Here is a 21,902-nt window from a genome sequence, read left to right on the forward strand (position 1 = left end):
AACATGTACAGTGGATAGGCCCTGAGACTAAGAACTGATCCCCAAATGACAAGAGTGTGGATACTGAGAAACCTTGACCAAATCCTTTTCCCTTTATCCAGTGCTGGGAAAATTTGAGGGACCTAGTAGTTACATAAGGCAGTAAAAGGATTGACTATTTGGGTAGTGTACAAGCTTTTGTCTTTAACCCCTGTCTTCCACCCTTTTTCTTTCCCATACATATCCCAGTGTATTTGCACAATCTTTCCAGTTCCAGATATTGGTGAATTGCAATAGACCATCCATCTGTCTCCAGGAAAAGGAAGACTCCAAAAAATGCTTTACTAAATACATAGCTTTGCCAAAGCCATTTGAAACAGGACTGGTAATATTTCTTTTTCTTTTTTTTTGCCAGTCCTGGGCTTGAGCTCAGGGCCTGAGCACTGTCTTGGACTTTCTCAAGGCTAGAGCTCTACCACTTGAGCCTCAGCACCACTTCTGGCTTTTTTTCTGAATCAAACCCAGGACTTTGTGCATGCTAGGCAATCACTCTACCACTAGGCCAAACTCCTGGCCCCAGGACTGGTAATATTTCTTAAATGAAACAACTTAAATTCGAAACTTTGTAGCCTCTTAAAGAGTCTAAAACAAATTTCTGGTGTACAGATTAAGTCACTCATCTCTTTTCAGGAGAACCTGCTTCCTGCTTTACTGAGAACTTGGAAATGCCCAATCATAGACTTGGATTTTCAGGTCTCTATCCACTGCAAGGAATAGCTTATCTTTAACAGAGCTGAGTCCTCATTTTTCCTTTCTATGCAATGGAGATGGTTGTTGCCTTTTTCACAGAATTGTTCTGAGAAAGGGTAAACACTGGTGCCCTGGTAAGGGTAAATGTTTCCCCATGGCTTCAGCTATGTGCACTGGTTTAGGTTTCCAGTAGCTATGCCTATGAAGGACGATGACCTTGCTCTCTTGTCCTGCTTGATGAACATGTGACCCAAAGCCAGCCTGTCAGATGCCCTCATTCTGGAGTTTGAAACTCAGCTTGGAGGAGGAATAGGAACAGGTGCTCATAGAAGCAGGCTTACATTCATGTCATCCCATGCACTTGTTTTCCCCAGTTTCATATTGTCCCCACTAGATACACTTGCTCCTCTAAGATCTTTGTCTTAAATACCATGTTCTTTGCATAGCCTAGCACTTCCCAGATGACAGGTGTCTGGTGGTTTCTTGTGCAAGAATGCCCTTACCATCTACTCTACACTGGCAAGAGCTTCCCAGACAAACACAAGGGCCATTTCCACCTCTGATTTCCCAACATGGAAGATTCTTCACAGTCCCCCCCTGAATAGAATCCTCCACATTTTATATCCTTTTCCATTATTAACTCACATGGCTAATTAGGTCTTGCTGACATCTTTGGTACCCAGAAGTGTTTTCGACATTCTAGATACTGCACTGAAATTTATTCAGCATTTATCTTATTTGTGCCCTGAGAACTTTTTCGATAATTATCATCTCATTTTCTTCCTCTCAAAACAATACTAAAATGGTAATGTACAGCAAAAGAAAATTCAGAGAAAAGGAAGTGGCTCTGTCAAGTGTTTCCACCCCACCAGGAAGCTTTCTCTGGCATTCTCATCAAGAACTAACACTTATATTAGCTATTTTCTTTATAGAATTAGAAAACAAAAGCCTACACTGGAAAAAACTGTTTTCTTTCTTTTGTTTTGTTTGTCCATTATAAATAGAGTCATGAATTATGTCTTTCTCATTCAGTTCATTTTGCAAGCTGGCTTAGAAAGATTTACTGAGCAGAAAATAAACCATGGAATGTTCTAGGAACAAAACAAAACAAAACACCCAAGAGGGATGAATGTAAACCAGGGAAATGCAGAGTATAGTTAAGGAATTCAAAAGGCAGTAAACAAGCACTGTGCTTCTGAAAATGCAGATCTTGTATCTGTGCAGGTGACTTTGGGTGGCACAAAGACAGTCATTAGATGGCCTCTTGGTCAGAGTCATCTTGTCTGTCCCCTCTGAGCTTTGGGATGCTAGAAGTATGTCTGCAGTGAACTACACTTTTTTGTTTTACACAGAGGTCAGTTTTGTTGACATTTGGAGCCTCCTGCAGAGAACAGACAATCTAGAATCTATTAACATTATTTTGTTGGCGCCAAAGTTATTTTTACGGCCACTCTATTTATAATCAGACAGAACAGGAGCTCCTTTAACATTTAACCTAGAAGTAATAAGAACAAGTTTAAAAAAGACTTTCTATCAAAGAAATAATGGTCCCAGCAATACACAAGCATGTTGTGGGGGTTCGGGGGAGTGTTCAGGAGTCACGGATGTTTCTGGATGATGTAGATAATCTGTAGTAAATGTGAAAGATCTGAAGAAGAAAGAATGTTCTATCAGTAGATATTTCTTCCTAATACTTCTCAAAGCCAAACTTGGAATATTTCCTAAGAAACCATCATAATGTGCATATAGGAGAGTTCTTTTAATTATAATATTATGGTCTTAATCACACTTAATCTCATTTCCAGGTTATGGTTTACTTTCCTTCCAGAGGGTAGGTAGGGGTGTAGGGTGTGTGTGTGTGTGTGTGTGTGTGTGTGTGTGTGTGTGTGTGTGTGTGTGTGTGTGTGTGTGTGTGTGTGTGTGTGTGTGTGTGTGTGTGTGTACATGCTACATCTTGTTTTCAATAGAAGTCCAAATGGCAACTGTCATGTTCTGACTGATAAATTATGCAAACCTCTACCTAATCCAATTATTCTGTATAATTAAAGCAGTTAGGTTTAAATTACAACTGAGCACAATTTTAAGGGGAAAAAATAAATCTCTCTTTTTAATTTTCTAGTGCCTCAGCTTTATCCAGCTTTGCAAATTGTGCTTATGGCCTGTCTATAAAAATAAACTTCAGTGTAAATTATGATTTAAATCCTCATGGACAAGCTGTTCTGTTTTATTTGTTAGAAAGCAAATAAGACCTACTTTATGGTCTGTTTACCAAACTGAAAAATGTCAAACTTAGGATGTAAAAGACATCAATTCATTCTATTGATGTCATAAATACAGAAATTATCCAGCAGACAAGACAGTTTGAGGATCCTTAAACCATTATTTGATGGTTTCCTTTTAAATTATGTGGTAATGTAGAATTAAACAATTTTTTGCCAGTCATGGGCCTTGAACTCAGGGCCTGAGTACTGTCCTTGGGCTATCTCAAGGCTAGCACTTTACCACTTGAGCCACAGCACCACTTCTGGCTCTTTTCTGTGTATGTGATATTGAGGTCTTTGTGCATGCTAGGTAAGCACTCTACCACTATACCAAACTCCTGGCCCTAAAAAATTTTTATATTCACATTATTTTGACTTACCAATTTCCAGGTTGTTTAAACAGTCTATAGAATCAGGAGATTCTAACTTATGAATGCATAAAGTAACTTGATTTTGATCACTAGAGATCATTTAAACTTCTTCCTCCTGCCCTCTGATTGTATACTAGCTATATCTTAAAAATAAGTGGATACCAACTACAGACAAGGCTAAGATCTAGAGGATCATGGTTGAAAGCCAGACCGGGTAGGGAAACCTTCAGGATTCCATACCCCTAATTAGCAGCAAAATCTCAGAGTAGAAATATGGCTCAAGTGGTAGAAGGCTAGCTTAGCAAGTATGAGGTCCTGAGTTCAAACCCCAATCCTATCCTCTGCAAAACACATGCCACCACCAATGGGAAGCAATGAGATTCTGCTTTCCTCAGTCATTATATTTACAGTCTCATATGTATCAGCATTCAATGGTTATATAAAATTCAAGTGGAGAAACCTCAGGCTAAACTTGGTGGTTGATACATCCCTTGTTCTAAAGAAGATCAGGACTGCAGATATAAGCTATCATACCCGATTTGCCAGTGATCATTTGCTTATTTACAGCATTATGTAACTATACCCATACTCCACTTTGCAGACTACAGCTAGTATGATTAATACAGAAAGGCCCTTTGTGCCTATTTAGAATCATTGAAACTCCCACTTGACAGCCTAGGCAACCACAAATGTTTCGTCTCCACAAGTCTGCATTTCCTTGACATATGCAATAATAATATATGTGGTCTTTTGCATCTGACAGCTTTGGCTTAGCATAACTCTGTTTGTCTGGAGGGTTGCTCATTACCTTTCAAATGAAAATCTAGGAACTTATCCTGGCTCCTGGATGTGGTAGGTTTCTGCCTCCCTTTCTTACTGCTTTCCTTCCTGCTCACAGACTCTGGAATCATTGGTTCTTTCACTGTCTTTGTGATCCACATACTGATCCCCAGGGAACTTTCCTCTTCAGGGACATAGTTCCTGACTGGTTGATCTCAAGGGATCCTCTTCACCTAGTCATTTACCATCATGTCATCCTGATCATTATTTTTCCCATCTTAACCATTAATATCTTTGCATACCCGTGTCTCCTTCCACTAGAACAGAGGCTCCTGAATCAGGGACCATGCCTAGTCTCCTCTGGCCTACCTCGTGCTCCCAGCAATGGGTAGCACGTATTTTAGAGCAAATATTTGTTGAGCAAAGAACGGTTAAAGCATAAAGTGGCTCTAGAAACTTTAAACATATAGACAGTTTTGTATTAAGCTACTTTTTGGTTAAGTTGATTATATCTGGAGGTCCTATTTTCCTTAAAAAAAAAAGAACAACATTTCTACGAACAGCATTTAATCTCTATCCCTTGACATACATAGAATATATGACCTTATCAGCAGTACTTTGGGTCTAAAAAAAATCAGTGCAAACAATATGTCATATGGCTAGTTTGGAGTTTTACGTTATTTACCACTTTTTTTTTTAAAAAAAATAATGCCAGAATATGTTTTTCTAAATAAATGGCCATGTATTTTATACTTTGAGAACTTAAAACAAATTTTTGTAGCCTAACTGAATTATAGCTATATAACAGTAGGAAAATAAAACTACCTGTATTTCTTCTTTTCTTTTACCATCACTTTTTGTTTTTAACCACCATTTTTTTTCTAGTTCTAGGGCTTGAACTCAGGGCCTGGGCACTGTCCTTGGGCATTCTCAAGGTTAGAGCTCTACCACTTGAACCATAGCACATTTCTGGCTTTTTTTCTATGTATGTGGTATCAAGGAATCGAACCCGGGCCTTCGTGCATGCTAGGCAAGCACTCTACCATTAGGCTAAAGTCCCAGCCCCCCTGAGCTTCTTTTGCTTAAGGATAGTACTCTTCCACTTGAGCCACAGTGCCATTTCCAGCTTTTTCTGTTCATGTGGTACTGAGAAATGGAACCCAGGGCTTCATGCATTCTAGGCAAGCACTCTACTACTAAACCACATTTCCAGCTCTGCTACCACTGTTAAACAAGGGGTCTGGTATAAATTTGAAAAGACTTGTAGTTCCAGTCACCTAGGCAACCTAGGCTTAGAATCAGGCCTTATTAATTGCCTATTTCAAGGGTTATCAAGGCTACTTCTCAAGTAACAGCATATTTGCTACTTTAAATATGGGTCAGAACTTTTTCATAGCTTAGTTTTTTTTTTTAAAGAGATAATACAAGGGCTGAGAGCATGGCCTAGTGGTAGAGTGCTCACCTAGCATGGACAAAGCCCTGGGTTCGATTCCTCAGTTCCATATACACAGAAAAAGCCAAAAGTGATGCTGTGGCTTAAGTGGCAGAGTGCTAGCCTTGAGCAAAAAATGTCCAAGGACAGTGCCCAGGCCCTGAGTTAAAGACCCAGGATTGGCCAAAGAAAATATTGAAATTTGGGGCTGGGAGTTTGGCCTAGTTGTAGAGTGCTTGCCTAGCATGCATGAAGACCCAGGTTCAATTCCTTGGTACCACATACATAGAAAAAAAGCTGGAAGTAGTGCTGTGGCTCAACTGGTAGAGCACTAGCCTTGAGGAAAGCCCAGGGATAGTGCTCAGGCCCCGAGTTCAAGCCCCAGGACTGGCAAAAAAAGATAATACACTAAACATTTCTAAAATTACATATCTACACTTATGTCTATACTGATACATATATACACACAATAAAAGTACTTGGTTGTCTTAGTTGATTGTTTTTAAATTAGTCTTAGTTCTATGCCTTGTTTTTCAGGCCCATTTTTATTTGACTAACAAGAACACTATGGACTTAGTGTTGTGATTACTGGAAGATTAAAACAAATGAGAAAACTCTAATGATTTTCTTTCGAAAGGACTCCTCCCTGTTACTAGCTGCCATGAGACACCTGGGTAATTTCCACAATATGGCATATTTCTTTCTGCTGCACTGTCTCTCTCCCCATCCACTTTAACCCACAACTCTGTTTTCTCCTGTTCTTTATACTCTAGATCCTGTAAAATATAACTAAGACATTAATTGCTTTCATCTTCATGTACAAACACCATAATGTAATCTACTTGTTTTGGTCCATGAAGTATCACTCTGCTATTAATATAATGATTTTAATCCTGAAGCTTTTTATGTATCCAGAGAAATGGAGCAAATTGTGATTGCTCAGTCAGGCCCAGGAGTGACCTTGCTGGGAGCACAATGATTTGCTTGCTGTTTGTACACAAACAGCTGATCCGAATCTTAATTCTAGGTTCAAATTGGAAGGCTGAAATGAATTCTCTAAGGCGCCAGAGAGAAAAGGCATTTTTTTTCCCCTGATGGTAGAAGCTAAAGAGTCAGAGATCTCCCCAAAACAAATTCAGCTAAGCAGCACATACTGCCCTCAGGAACTAGGACAATGGAGGTTGAATAGATGTGTTCAGTTAAACAATTAGACCAGCTGTCCCAGTTTGCCCAGAGATGCAGGACTTGCTATGCTAAGGCTGGAAAGCCCAAGGTAAGCCATGGCAAGTCCTTACCTGACTTCCAAGCATGAAGGAACTAACTATCTGTGAACCAATAATACCATTCCTAGGAATTCTTCTCCACCCCTGCCCATCACTGATGAACATAGGGCATCTCTCTTCCATGGTTCCGTATGACATGTACGTAGCAGGAAAGTTCCACCCAAAGTATCTACCATAATGATAGAGCAGGATGGGGGATCATTAGCAATATTTAATCTTGCTTTCTATTTTCCCTCAAGTTTTGGCAATAAACATTAATTAGCTTTGTCCACTCCTCCCCTCACCCCTATCAAATTCCAGTTTTAAAACTAGGCCAAATAAGCACACCAAATAGTGCCAAGAGTTAGCAAATTAATATTATTTGAAATGATGGAAGAAAATAAGCATGTTTCCCCCAACCCTGCAGATTTTTCACAGCTGCATCTACTATAAGAGTCCAGGGGTCCAAAATCTCACTGTAGAGTTGGGCTAAAGTCTGATTTATTGACATGCATTATGCTCAGAAAAGACTTCAAGTACTCAGAATCATATTTTATAATGTGCACTTGCTCCATGGGGTTAGACTCACTGTGGATTATTACTGAGATCCATCCTCTTTATATCTCTCTACCCACAGGAAGCATGCCATGAGCACAGTGCAACCTGTCTCATCACCAAGTAGGAAGTCACACCTAGAGAAGAAAATGGGGTTTTCTTTTAGCGTGGTGTCACTGTCACTCTAATGACTGCATATAATGGAATGAATATTGTATTTGTATGTATGTATGGATCTATCTATCATCTATCTATCTATATCTATCTATCTATCTATCTATCTATCTATCTATCTATCTATCTATCTATCTATCTGGCACAAATTTGATGCAACTGTAATCTGTGTAGGGAAATGGAGGAACTCACTGGAGAATTGACTGTCCCACATCCCAGCTGTACATCTACCTCCTACAAGAGTGTCACAGATGCCAGGCTGATTTCAAAGGCTGGATAGTAATCAATGATTTCAAAACTCCATGAGAGAAAAGCCAAGTGGTATCTGGTACAAGACTGCCACAACATAGGGTGCATGGTGATCTCAGAAAACAAGCAATACATGAAAGTGCAAAGATACATGTAATCTGTCCCTTCCACTCCTTCCCTTCTGCCACCACTGGCCCTTCACATCTCACATGCCACTGGCTCCATTTTTGCCAGGGTCTTACATAGTTTCTCCAAGAGTTACCAGAGTGGTATCACCAAAACACACATTCAACATGGTTCCTTTCTGGTTGGAATATCCAGATACCTTGCTGTAAGTCTAGTTTTGGTTAGTCTCTCTGACCAGCTGTCTTTTCCTTTCTCTTCCACCAATTCTGACTACAGTAGCCTTTTCTCTGCCCCTAAAGGACAGTAGGCTCCTTGTTCTCAGGCTTTGTAAACTCACCTATCATGCTGTTTTCATGCCTCCTTCCTGTATAGGTTTGAGTTCCAATGTCACTTCTCAGGGATACTTTCTGACCAGTCTAATTAAAACAGTCTAATTAAAACCCCACTGTGCTAAATCTCTGCAGAATGATGTTGGGTCTTCAATTCGCAGAGGGGTCAAGGGGCCACACACTCAAGATTTGGTTGAATGCCAAATGAGCTAAGGGTTTAAAATAATATGTTTAGCTAATGCTGAGTACAAATGTCCACCAAATATACTTCAAGGGCTCTAAGAATTATTAATCATTCAGTTATTACATCACTCTTATTATTGAATAGTCAAAACATCTACTTTTGCTACTATGGTAAAGGTATAAGTAATTTCTTTGCATCATCAGTTAAAAACTTCCCTGGTCCCCAATATGTCCATTTATGGCATACTAAAGTCACACAGCAAATAGATGTTTACTCTGGCCTGAGCTTGATGGGCCAAGTAAACTACTTTTGGCTCTGCCAGTGGAGTAAATTGCTGTCAGTCACATTAATGGCAAATTGTCAAGCTATTCTTCCTTCTTGATAGGGACAGATTAAAGGAAAGCTTATGTTGTTAATGTGTTGAATATGTCTACCAAACAGGTGTACCAAAATTAGAGTTATGATGAAGGGTAATCTTTACTTTTCAGCTTGGTATTATTTAATTCAGCTTGGTATTATTATTTATAAGAGGTTCCTCTCCCCTTTCTCCTGCCCAAAGCATGTGTATTTCTTCCTAAAGATATTAAAAAAACATTTAAATATTTTATTCACTTGTTTTCCATATGAAATAGTTTTTGTAATTGCAAATTATGACATATGGAACCATTTGGATAATTAACGTAAGTATATAGGTTTGTGGTTTAATTCACTGATAGAATTTCAATATATAAAATAACAGAGGAGAATCTGACCCCAATATGCATTTGGGTGCTCATGCTCATCTATACTTGAAAATGAATATTTGGATAGAAATGCAAAATCAGAATGAAATCCTTCATATGCATTACAGATATGACCATACAGACTGACTGTCACATTTATGTCAGTGCTTCCTTGAGCACTGCGCATGTTCAGAGACTTAGAACTGTCTCACCAATTGATTGTATCAGTAGATTGTAGGCATTTACAAGGCTGGGGTCATGGCCTTGATCTACATGGAGTACGATAGCACTATGAGGGCACAGCGCGGGTCACAGAGGAGTCATTTGGATACCTGAGATAAGTGGAAGAATGAGTGACTGCATGGACAGGAGACAGGCCGTAGTTCTTTGTGATCTGATTCTATCCAGGATTTACAAAGATCTGTGGCCAGCACAGGGACAAGTGCCGATCCCAGGTGACTGAAGGTGTGTACTGAGTTCTTCCAGAAGCTGCCTGGCTCACCTAGTGAATAGGTAGGCAAATCAGAGATTTGTTTTCTCTGGGGTCACTTTGAAAGTATGAAATGGAGAGAGAGAGAGAGAGAGAGAGAGAGAGAGAGAGAGAGAGAGAGAGAGAGAGAGAGAGAGAGAGAGGAGAGGGAGGAGGGGGAGTGGAAGAGGAGAGAGAGGGAGAGACATTTTCTAGGTTCCAAGCTGTGCTACATTTTATTCCATGGAAAACAATCCTATTATGCTCTTGGGTTAGAAATAGGTTGCGTGACTTGATGCAGTAGATAGAAAATTGCTAAACAGAAATTTAAACAAGATGGTTAGATATCTAGATCATTTCTAAATACCCTAAAGATTTGGCATTAATCAGAAAGAACGATGTCACCCCACTTGTAAGGAAATGGAAAGACTTGGAAAAAATCATATTAAGTAAGCCAGACCCAAAGGAACAGGCTCAATGGTTTCCCTCATTTGTAATAGTTAGTACAAACCTTGGACTCTCCTAGCAGAGGATTACAATAGCTCAAAACCTAGATACATAAGGCCATATAGGATGAGGTCAAATGAAAGGTCCTCCAGGACATGGAAACAAGAGCTATATAATGAGTGAATGTTCTTCTTATTGTACTATGTTATTTCTGATCTCTTTTGTTGTCCCTTGGTTATTCTCATATTGTTACAGTATCTTACCATTTAATCTGGTATATTGTATATATGTTTATACATTTATTTGAAATAGGAAAGGGAAGGGGGAAACAAGATGAGGGGGAGGGGTACGGGGAGGAAAATGAGGACAAAAACATGAGAAGGGATATCAATGTGTGTGAAGCGAATATAACTGTAACACTTCTATTAGTTACAATAAAAATATATAAAAAGATTTGGAATTAACCAAGAAATTCTGTCATTCCCAGGGGGCACACACTCATCTCTATCCTTATAGTGAGGTGAGTTTACAGCATGGAAAGCATGGAAAGAAATAAGAAACTTACAAATTCATATAAAACATTACCCAGGCAACACTAACATTTGATTATTGACAGCTATGATGAGGATGAAAGTAAAAGAAGGTACAGGTGGAGAGCTAGTCTACTGGGCATGTGACTCTGAATATGACTTGATAATCCAAAGGGGTACTCTGCCGTATGTGATTTGTTCATATCTGAGAAACAACTCTGGTATCTTCAAGTCAATGTCATCCTAAGTGTAGATCCTTGGCTCTGAACAAACATGGTAGCCACAAAGCTTGGTTCTCCATTGGCGCACAGGACCTATTTGATTTGCAGTTAAACTGAAGGTTGAGTTTAAAGATCTGGAGGATTTTTTCCAGTTTTTTTTTCCTTTCTTTTTTGTTTTGTTGGTCATAGGGTTTGAACTCAAAGCTGGGTACTTTCCTTGAGTTTTATCACTCAAGGCCATACTGTCACTTTTTCTTGCATGTGCGTGTGTGTATCAGTACTTGGGCTTGAACTTAGGACCTGGACACTGACTTTTTCTTGCTCAAGGCGGGCACTATACCACTTGAGCTATAGGCTCTATTTATACATTTTTGGTGGTTGGTTGGTTGGTGATAAGAGTTTCACAAACTTTCCTGCCCATGGTTGAGTTTGAACTGCTATCCCCGAATCTCAGTCTCCTGAATAGCTACAACTAGAGGCCACTGGCACCAGGCTTACATTTTTGCAGATTTTTCTCCTCTAATATAGTAAGAAGTTACTGATTTTAATAGTACCCCAAGGGATTTAGTAAATCCAGAGGGGTTATTTCGTTATTATTACTATTTCCTGAGAGGTTACAATATGCCAATCAATTCCCTCAGCGATTAACAATGACCACATAGATTTCAACAATCCCTCAGGACATGCTGTGTTTTTGTCACCTTTTCAAATTCGGAGAAACAGGTTCAGTGAAGAGAGCTTACTTGCCCAAGGTTACCAAGTCGGTGACAGAACAAGCTAAGACCACTCCCAGGTCCATTAAACATGTAACCAAATAGAATCTGCCCCTTCAATACCTATCACTTAGATTTGTTGTTGTTATTATTTTACTGATCTTGGGGTCTAAACTCAGGGATCAACTACTGTTCCTGATCTTCTTTTTGGTAAGACCTGAACTCTACCATTCTGAGACACAGCTTTATCTCCATTTCTGGCATTTTTTTGAGGGGGGGGGGAGCAGCGGGATAATTTATTGGAGTTAAAATTCTCAAGGATTTTCCTGCCTAGGCTACTTTCCAACTGTGAGCCTTGATCTCAGTCCACTGAGTAGCTAAGATTACTGGTGTGAGCTTCTGGCACCCAGGCACTTAGATTTTAAGTGGGACAACTGTTATGTGTAACACGTGTGCTGGTGTAAGGGACAGCATAAGCATCACAACATAAAACACACGGTGGTATGTGAACCCTCAAATAATGGCATATATAGAAAGGAAATAAGTTTTTATGGGTTATCTGTTAGTTCAGTGCTAGTTAAAATACTTTCTTTGGGTGACCTTTTAGAAAGGTAAGGTTGCAGAATATGACAAAAGTACAATCTTTGGGTTTGGTTTCTGGTTCAGCTCTCATCTGTGCAACTTCTGACAAACTCATCTAGATTTTTTTGGATCTTGTATTTGTATTTCCATCAATAAAATGGGACTATCAAGTACCTATCTCATAAGTTTTGGTAGGACATTAAATGATGATTTAACATAGCACTAAGTCCACAGGAAGTGTTGTCAATGTTAATGATTAATAGACGCAGACTATCTTTCATTTCTATCTTTCCTCCTTCCAGACAAAGATTATAACAGGCAACAGGACTACTATGTGATAGGCATTGTTTTAAGCAGTTTCTCTCTTTTTTTAAATCCATGTGTAGTTCACAGTTTATTTTTTGCCAGTCCTTGGCCTTGAACTCAGGGCATGAGCACTGTCCTTGGGCTTTCTCAAGGCTAGAGTTCTACCACTTGAGCCACGGCACCACGTCTGGCTTTTTCTATGTATATGGTACTTAGGAATTGAACCTGGGTCTCTGTGCATGCTAGGCAAGCACTCTACCACTAGGCCAAACTCCAGGCCAATGTTTTAAGCATTTCCAATGCATGAATTCAGTCTTTGTAGAAGTGTAGAGAATGAGGACCATTGCGCTAATGCCCACCCAATTGGCATAACAACCAGTGCATGGATGTGGTTCTCTGGCTACTGACTTGGTACTACTTTCATATGTGAGGAGCCTAAAGCAAGCATCTCTTATTTTACCATTATGAAGATTAATTTTCTAAATGGCATCTCATTCTTATAGGGAAACAACTCTATGACATTCCTTTATACTTTCTCTCTGCTAAGTAACCATTAATTATTGTGCTAGTACTGAAGATTAAATTCAAGGACTAGTTGCTATTCTTTTCTTTTTGGCTCATGGCTAGTGCTTTATCACTTCACCAATTCAATCATAGCTGCATTTCCAGCTTTTTTTCCTGGCTAACTGGAGATAAGAGCTAGATTTGTCTGCCCAAGGCTGGCTTCATACTGTGCGTCTCAGAACTCAGCCTCCTATATGGCTAGGATTACAGGTGTAAACCACTGGCATCTAGTTATAAAATAATACTTAAATGTACATCCTTATTTTATATCTACCAAATATTAGATTAGTCATGTCATTCTATGGAATGTTTACCTTTTGGGATGGAGTCTCAACATCTAACTATCAAATTCTGCTACTACTTGTTCATCCAATTCTAAAATGCCTACAAACACCAATTCCAATTTCCTAGAGTTGCAGTTTCTAAAAATTGCCTCAAGTTCTTTCATTATGGCTTTTCCTCTAAGTTGGATGGGAGGAGGATGGATAGTTGAGACTTATAGAACAGTCCATTAGCAGAATGTAGGGGAACTGGGAAGCTCAGTGACATATTAGACAGGTTGGACATTTATGATGGAGTTAGCAGCAGAGCACAAAACTCTCTCTCCAAAGCCTATTCCTTAGCAACCAATACCATCTACTTTATAGTCCATTGCTTTACTAGCCAGATTATTCCTCCCCTGCTGACAAACAAATACAAACTAGTCTTAAACAAACTTTGGGGCTTTTGGTCCAGGCTTTCTGGTTTTTTAGTCTGGACAGTCGTCTGAGCATTCCAACTATGATTATAATTTTACTTCCTTTCAATGCACATGTCTTCTAAAAGCCTTGCAAAGTTGAATTTCCAGATCAGCGTTAATTTTTAACCTGGGTGATTTAATTAACCCTGAAAGAGACTAAGTTTTCCCTCAGGTAGGAAAAACAAGACAGATTGTACCTGAATTCCCACTACATTGCACAGCCCACATAAATGTCTTCTGCACTGTGAACTTGAGCATGGCATGTGGCAGAGGGAAGATGAGAAATGAACTGTATCCATTTCATGCAATAGCTTTTGAAGTTCTCAAAACCTGTAGTGGTTTATGGAGAATTTGTTACTCTGCACCCAGGTACTTCTACTTTTCTATTCAGCTTTTCTCTATTGCTCTATAACTGCAAAGGTCACATCTGTATCATTTTATTCCTCACTCTAACAATACAAATGCCTGGAAAAAGAGTGTGTGTTCAGTAAATATGCACTGACCAGTGTACCTATGATTTTAAATTTACTTGGGTCATTAAAGGTGCTTCAAAGTTTCAAGAAGGAAATCCAATCTGGCTTAAGAATCTCCAATGGCTTATTTCAGGTCCTAAATCAAAGCTTACAAGCTGTAAAAGTCCACAAGGCCTTGAACTTTCTGGCTATACTATGTTCTTTAGGCTCTTTCTGAAAGAAAGTATTTCCATCCACTGACTAATCTCTAGTTGCATTGCTCTCCTTCTGGGTCAAGCCTCTTCTTAGCTCGAAGCCTGTGTGCCTGCTGTCTCCTCTCCTTGCAGCATGGAGAATGCTTCTCTAATCATGGATTACCCATGACTCTTTGAATGGTTTGTTCTTTTCTCAACCTTTAGGAACCAATTCAAGCAGTATCCCCTCCAGCAAGACTGCCTTGGACACTGGAGTAGACTGCTCATTTCTTTGAATGCACAAGCTAAGCTAGTAACTTTCACTCATTCATTCATATATTGCCTGTATTCTTTATTAAGATGTTCAGACGCCAAGCCTGGATATGTATTATTTACAGCTGTAGCTCCTTGCACTAACTGGATACAAGGAAAGCATTCCCTGTACACCTAGTGAAGGAATATGAATGCCCACCCTTTCCCATTACTCATATACACCCACATTTAAGAGGAGACATTCAGGGAAGATATCCTACTTCCACGTAAACTATTCTAAGCCCCAGTACACAGGAAACAATGTTGGTGAAAGAATAAAGGAAGTACTATCATGAAGAAGATGATGTGAAAGACAAACAGTTGGAAGGCACAACTTTCTTTTTTTTCTGATTTTGTAACTGATTTACTGTGGGGGCAAGTTAACAGAACTCCATTTCCATGAATAATTTGGGCATAATAATTTGGGTACATTTTGCATTGTGCCATTAGGACAAATACTACATGTCATAGTAGAACAATGTTATAGAAAGCCATTGCTTTTTTCTTTCTTTTTATGTCTCTTGTTTTAATGTACTGTCATGGAAAAAACACTAAGGCTATGACAAAAATTTCCAGTTAGGACATTTTCTTTCCTCATTCCCTTTGAAAATGGCAAGAAATCACCTAATTGTGTTCTCTACTTCCTGGCAATAATAAAATCCATATGTCATGAAGTCCATGGCTTGTCATGGAATGATGAACTTGTTAAATAATCAAATGCCAGGTGAAATCTTTGGTTTTAATACTGGGTTGTTAATTTAAGCTTCTTTTCTTATCAGCAAAATTATTTACATGTTCTGAAAGTTGATCCGCAGGGCATGCTGTGTTTAGAAGGTAACTTAATTCTGTACAAGTCAACCAAGAAGAGATAGTCATTTCTGTAGAATATCAGCTCAGGGAATATGTAAGCTTTTTTTTCTATCAATTCTACTGACAGTGATTTACCTGCCAACTTCTTCATCTCTGCCATCCTATACCTTGTATACATTTCAGAATTACACAAGATATTCTGAAGATTATTTGAGATCATATCAGATACCACCTGTGCTATTGTTTACTTAAAATATTTTATTTAAAGTACTTCTCTCTTATTTAAAAAATGGTAGCAATGGACTGGTAGTTTAGCTTAGTGGTAGTGTGCTTGCCTAGCATGCACGAAGACCCGAGTTCGATTCCTCGGTACCACATACATAGAAAAAAAGCTGGAAGTGGTGCTGAGTGAGACTCCAGTAGAGCTCTATCCTTGAGAAAGTTCAAGGACAGTCCTCAGGCCCTGAGCTCAAGCACAGGATTGGCAAAAAAAAATGGTAGTATATATTTCTTTGAAGAGGAAACCTTGTGTTACTGCTGTAAAAAGACAGAGTAGGACCTGCAGCCAAGGATGAGAGCTACCACAGTGGGGTCAGGCAGTGCTGCACAAATAAACAGCAGTTGCTGTTTACAGAAGGTTCCGAGCTGGGAAACACCTGCTAGAACCAAGTTAAAATGCCCTCTGTAAGCATTGGTGGTGCATGCCTGTAATCAAAGGTACTCAGGAACCTGAGATCTAAGACTCAAGCGGGGCACTGCAGATCCAACACAGGACACTGAGTGCCCCTTTTCCAATCTCATGGCAGACATCCTAAGTCGATGGTTGAGTTTTTTTCTCTCCAGACACAGATTTTGCTTGAGAAAACTTCTCAGTTCGGCACCCTAGGTAGCTACGACAAATTGAGCTGAACTGCACCTAGTCACGTAGCTTGCAACTGGAATGTATTAAACAAACAAGTCAACAAGCCAGCTGCAGGGATTTGGTAATACTGGTAAAGGAAGTATGAAAAGCACGTGCTTTCTGTTAGAGAAGCAAAATGCTTTTGTGTGAGGTGTTTACGGGCAAGGATATGGTAAAGCACATATATGGATGTGTAAATATTCAAATGAAATACGAACATTTCAAGTGCATACACACCTATAGTCTATATTTGTTTGTAACACAAAAACTCTCTTTTTTTTTTGCCAGTTGGGGCTTGGACTCAGGGCCTGAGCACTGTCCTTGGGCTTTCTCAAGGCTAGAGCTCTACCACTTGAGCCTCAGCACCACTTCTGGCATTTTTTTCTATGTATGTGGTACCGAGGAATTGAACCTGGGTCTTCATGCATGCTAGGCAAGCACTCTACCACTAGGCCAAACTCCCGGCCCCCAAAAACCTTTTCTTTTTTTAAATTATTATTTTTCTGCCACTCCTGGGTCTTGAACTCAGGGCCTGAGCACTGTCCTTGGGCTTTCTCAAGGCTAGAGTTCTACCACTTGAGCCACAGAACCATTTCTGGTTTTTTCTATGTATATGTGGTACCAAGGAATTGAACCTGTGTCTTTATGCATGCTAGGCAAGCACTCTACCACTAGGCCAAACTCCTGGCCCCACAAAACTCTTTTAAAAAATTCATAAACACATGAAAATCAGTTCACTACTTAACACTGGCAACTGAGACTTTTCAAGGTAAAATATTCTGGATGCAACAACAGCATGTTGGAAGGAGCAGAGCTTTCTCCTTCTTTATCTTATGACACCACAGTGGGCCCCACGTCTTACAACCCTCGCACACACATCAAATAGGTTCCCTCCCCCTGTCACCACACATTTTAAACAAAGAACACTGAAATAAGTCTGTGTGACACACCAGCATCAAGGTAAAGGGGACATTTCATCCACTGCCAGTGAAAAAGAAAGTGCGTGTGTTGTCAGTGTGGGGCCAAGTTTTACAAAGGAGGGGAGGATGAGGAGTTCTGTGGGTTTCTATTTCTTCCTGCATACACATTCTCTCATTAATTTTGTCTGGCTTCTAGGATTCTAAAAGAACCACTTGAAGCCACACAATGCCCCCAGCCTCTCTCTAGACTGCGAAACATTGAGGGCTTCCTTTGAACTATTTTGTTTGAACACCCTGGTAAGTTATTCATGCTCTGCCAAACAGTTCAGAATGCTTGGGAGGGGAGACAGGCAGGGAGCTGGTGAGAGGGGTTACCCTTTTGATGACTCTCCTATGAATTAACACTAACCCAAAAGATGCTCATTAGTTTAGGCTGGATTCCAGGATGAAAGAAAGGAAGGGAGAGAGGCAGTGGGTGGGGAGAGAAGGGAACAGCAATCATTCATGAATTTTTGAGGCCTGAGAGTCTACTACGTCAAATGAACTAAAATAAAGCATATGGCTCTTATCAAGCACTGCCCAGGATCCTAACCCATCTGTATCACCTTAGGTCCTTTCCACTTCTGACAGAATGATCTTGGCAAAGCAATTATCTATCCATGCTTTCCCTTCTGTGGCCTACCCTGGCTTTCTGGAATGCCTACAACCTGCCTCCATGGCATCATGAGGGATATCTCATTCTTCAAACTCTAGCCCTGCCTGTCTACTTTGAATGCTTCCATTCCACATAGCCAGACTTAGTAGATCATGAGCAATTTACTCCATCTTTATAATTAAAGTGGTTCATGTGTTCCAAAGTAGGCTTATTCTGATTTTATTACCCTTACAGGGTAGTTCATGTCCTCCTGATAGCTCCTCTTAAAGCACTCTTTCTCTGCATTTACAATTGTGGTTGTACTTTGTATATATGGGAGATTGGTCCTTGGATTTCCTCTATCTCACATGGATACCAAAATCTATAGATATTCAAGTCATTGATATAAACTAGCATAGTATTTACATAAAATCTATATACAGTCTTCATGTACTTTAATCTAGAGGCTACTCATATCTAGTGCAATGCAAATGCTATGAGAAGTGTTAAGAGTATTATTTAAGGGATACTAATAAGAGATGAAGTCTGCATATGTTCAGTACAGACATATTAAGGGAAGGATTTTGATCTACAGTAGGTTTGATCTGGGAACTCACAGAAACAGAGGGGTGGCTGTATTTACAATTAGATAGTTTTGAGACTAGTTTTCTGATATCTGTCAAGACACTGTGATCGTGTCAAGACAAGAGTGACCATTTTCATTTCCCCCTCTCCACAATTTGACTAAAGACTAGAAAGACAGCTTCCCTTCAAATACCAGCCTTGTGAGAGCCGGAGTCCTGGCTGCCAAATGAAAGCGGATTCCAGTCAGTTTCTTTGCTAAATAAACAAGCCCTATGTCTCCCAGGCCTTCTGGGAAAATCTGCCCTTTTTCTTGGAGCTGGTGAACACGGAAACGTCTGTGAAAGGCACCACGGAGAGCATCACTTACGTTGGTTTAGAAGCCTCCGCCTGATCAGTCTGGAGCTTCTCTCCTCCTTCCACCTCCATCGTGCAGTACACAATGCGGTTTGGAGCCAAGGATTTGAGTCCTTGGACCTCCACAATCACCACCTGGAAACAATCACACAGGATGCAGTTATGGCTAGAGTCCCAAAGACAGCTTCACTCTGGGGAAAATAAACAGATGAGAAGAAGTCACAAAGAAAGCCAACAGGGTTTGGGATGGCTTCTACCTGGGTCGTACTAGTCATGCTGGGTCCAATCTAGCATGAAGATGCAATTGCTCACAACACAGCTCTGGCCTCCGAAGTGTAAAAACAAGGCCTACTAATTCAGATGCTTTTAAGAACAAACAGGAAGTGGGAAGTAGGTTGCTCTTTCCACGTTAAACAAATAGCATTGTTTTTCCATTTCTACTATAAATCACTCTTCTTTTTTTCAGTAGTAGGATTTGAACTGAGGACACCCCTTGTAGAGCTTGTCAAGCCAGATTTTTGAACTCTATCCCTAGAGATTCTGACCATACTTTGGCTGGGGACAGAACTTGTATTTTCAATCATTTTCATGGCGATGCCAATAAGCAGGACACAGGATTCATGTGACACTGGGCAAATTACTTGATGTTAAAGATGCTTCATTCTCTTTCACACCCGCAGAGGCCTCAGTTTTCTTGTCTGCAAAGCGGGGATGATTATATGTATCCTATGGCTGCCACATGATGGTCCAAAGAGATGATACTAACAGAGGACTCTGTTTTAATACCATACACATAGGAAGAAAGGGATAGCATTGTGGGAACAGTATACAGTTTGTAATTTAAAAGATTTTTGCTTCTAGTCCTGATTCTAGATTCTCGATAGCAGTATAATTATTTGCAGATGTATTGACATCATTCAGGCTTGTATTTTTACATCTGGAAATACCTCAAAGGAGTGCCCTAGGGGGAGGGTGTGTGTGGAAGGATTCAGCATTAAAAAAAAGTAAAGCGTGAGCCCCTAAGCAGTATTCTACAAATACCTGCTGCTTTTCTTCAGAACAATCCCATGCTCGTAACTACCCATTGGGCACCCTGGACCCCTTTCCTTTGCTGCTAAGTGCTTTTCACTAAATTGTATATACGAACTCTTGTATCAGCCTCCAAATCCTAGCTTGTCTTGATGGGATGACAATCCCCTTCCCTCATCTCCCTGTGGCCCCCAAACACATGCACAAAGAGATGTGCAATGACTTTGATGGCAGTTCTGTTCTGGTGTACAATTTAGTGTTCGAATGAAAAAGTATCTGGGACCATGGGGGCCTTTCTGTCTTGAGTGTTTAGAAGGCAAAGCTACCTGGATCATATTCATGGGAGGTGGGGGGAAGGGCCTGCCCACATCTCTATATCAGATCATCAGCTCCATAATATTGACAATCCATAAAGAATTAGAAAAATCACAGCCTTAAAATCTCCAAGAAAGTCAATAAGCCACTTTCTTCCTTTGCCTTTCTGTAGAAGGACAAGAGGCAGTTGGGAATAAATTGCCACCTTTAATTGGCAATAATCAGATTCAAAGGCACCTAAGAAAAAGCATTCAGGATCTCAGGTGGAAGTACTTATTTTTTTTTGAGAAAGTTTCTGTGAAATTGCACTGATGATTTTTCACACCCTGCAAGCTCTATATTTAATTGAATGCCACCTCCTCCAACAGCCAAAAACATGTGGAAACACTAATGTGAGGATCTCAATCCAAACTGAGCCCAGAAAAAGAAATCACCTAGGGTTAATCCACATCAATCCTAATACTGTCTTCCAAAATTAGTCTTTACATCTCTTAATTAAATGTACGGAAATATTATCTATTCCCTTGATCTGTCAAATCCAGGGTAATCAGAAAATCCTTGAGGGTCGTATTTTACCATATTAATAAAAGCTAGAAGAAAGAAATTGAAAGTTTTTACCAGGAAAGCATAATAATGTTTTAGGGACAGATTCACTCTAATTTGAAAACAACACGCTGTGTACATGTATTTAAACATCATATGGTATCCAATAAATGTGCACAATTCCCATATATCAGTTAAAAACCCGAGGAACATTTTTTCAGAGGCTGGATGTGGTGGTTTATGCCTGTAATCTCATCAACTGGAAGGCAGGGACCAGAGAATTACAAGTTTTAGGTAAGCTGGGACTACACGGCAAATTTGAGCCTAGTCTGGGATACATAATAAAACCAATTAAAAGTATATAAAAACTACCTAAGACATATAAGGATCTTACGAAAATACATACTCCAGAGCCATGCCCCACCAAAGATTTCTTTAGTTTTCTGACACCTTTATCAAGGCCTATTTCATTTATCATATAATTAACACACTTCAAGTATATAATTCAGTGACTGCTTTATAGATTTATCAAGTTGCATAGCAATCACTATATATTTTCCCTTTCCTCAATAAAAGTTTTTATGGTCATTTTTATCAGATGGCTCTGACACTACTCATATAAACTCTATTTCTGTAGATTTGCCTTTAGAACATATCGTATCAGTGGGGTCATACTACATGAGGTTTCTTGTGTCTGATTTTTTTTGGGGGGGGGGTTCAGTTTGGGTTTTGAACTTAGGTCCTGGGTGCTGTTCTTAGTTTTGTCTCTCAAGGCTGGTGATCTACTACTTGAGCCACAGCTCCACTTCTTTTATTTTACTTTTGATTATCTGGGTAATATATAGAGGGATTACAGTTACCCACAGCTCTACTTCTGTCTCTTTGCTGATTAACTGGAGATAAGAGAGTCTCATAGACTTTTCTGCCTGGGCTGTCTTTAAACTGTGATCTTCAGATATCAGCTTTTGGAGTAGCTAGGATTACAGTCATGAGCCACTGGCACTCAGCATGTCTGGCTTCTTGCATTAAGAGTAGTTCCACACTACAGTATGTAACATCAGGGTCTTCCTTTTGTTTTATGGATTATATTCCATTGTGCTCATATGCC

At 39.7% G+C, this 21,902-nt stretch overlaps 1 protein-coding gene across 11 annotated transcripts in view; it reads right to left on the reverse strand.

Annotated features, from left to right (window-relative positions):
* Positions 1-21,902, reverse strand: part of Cadps (calcium dependent secretion activator) — a 406,170-nt gene that overhangs the window by 203,894 nt on the left and 180,374 nt on the right. For all 11 annotated transcript variants that reach the window (XM_090323391.1, XM_090323382.1, XM_090323373.1 and 8 more), the window contains exon 6: positions 18,921-19,042. In XM_090323391.1, the coding sequence (XP_090179517.1) occupies positions 18,921-19,042 (122 nt within the window). The remainder of the gene's footprint in view (positions 1-18,920; positions 19,043-21,902) is intronic.

Source organism: Megascapheus bottae, chromosome 2 (assembly GCF_031878675.1).
Source record: "Megascapheus bottae isolate mThoBot1 chromosome 2, mThoBot2.hap1, whole genome shotgun sequence".
Classification (NCBI taxonomy): domain Eukaryota; kingdom Metazoa; phylum Chordata; class Mammalia; order Rodentia; family Geomyidae; genus Megascapheus; species Megascapheus bottae.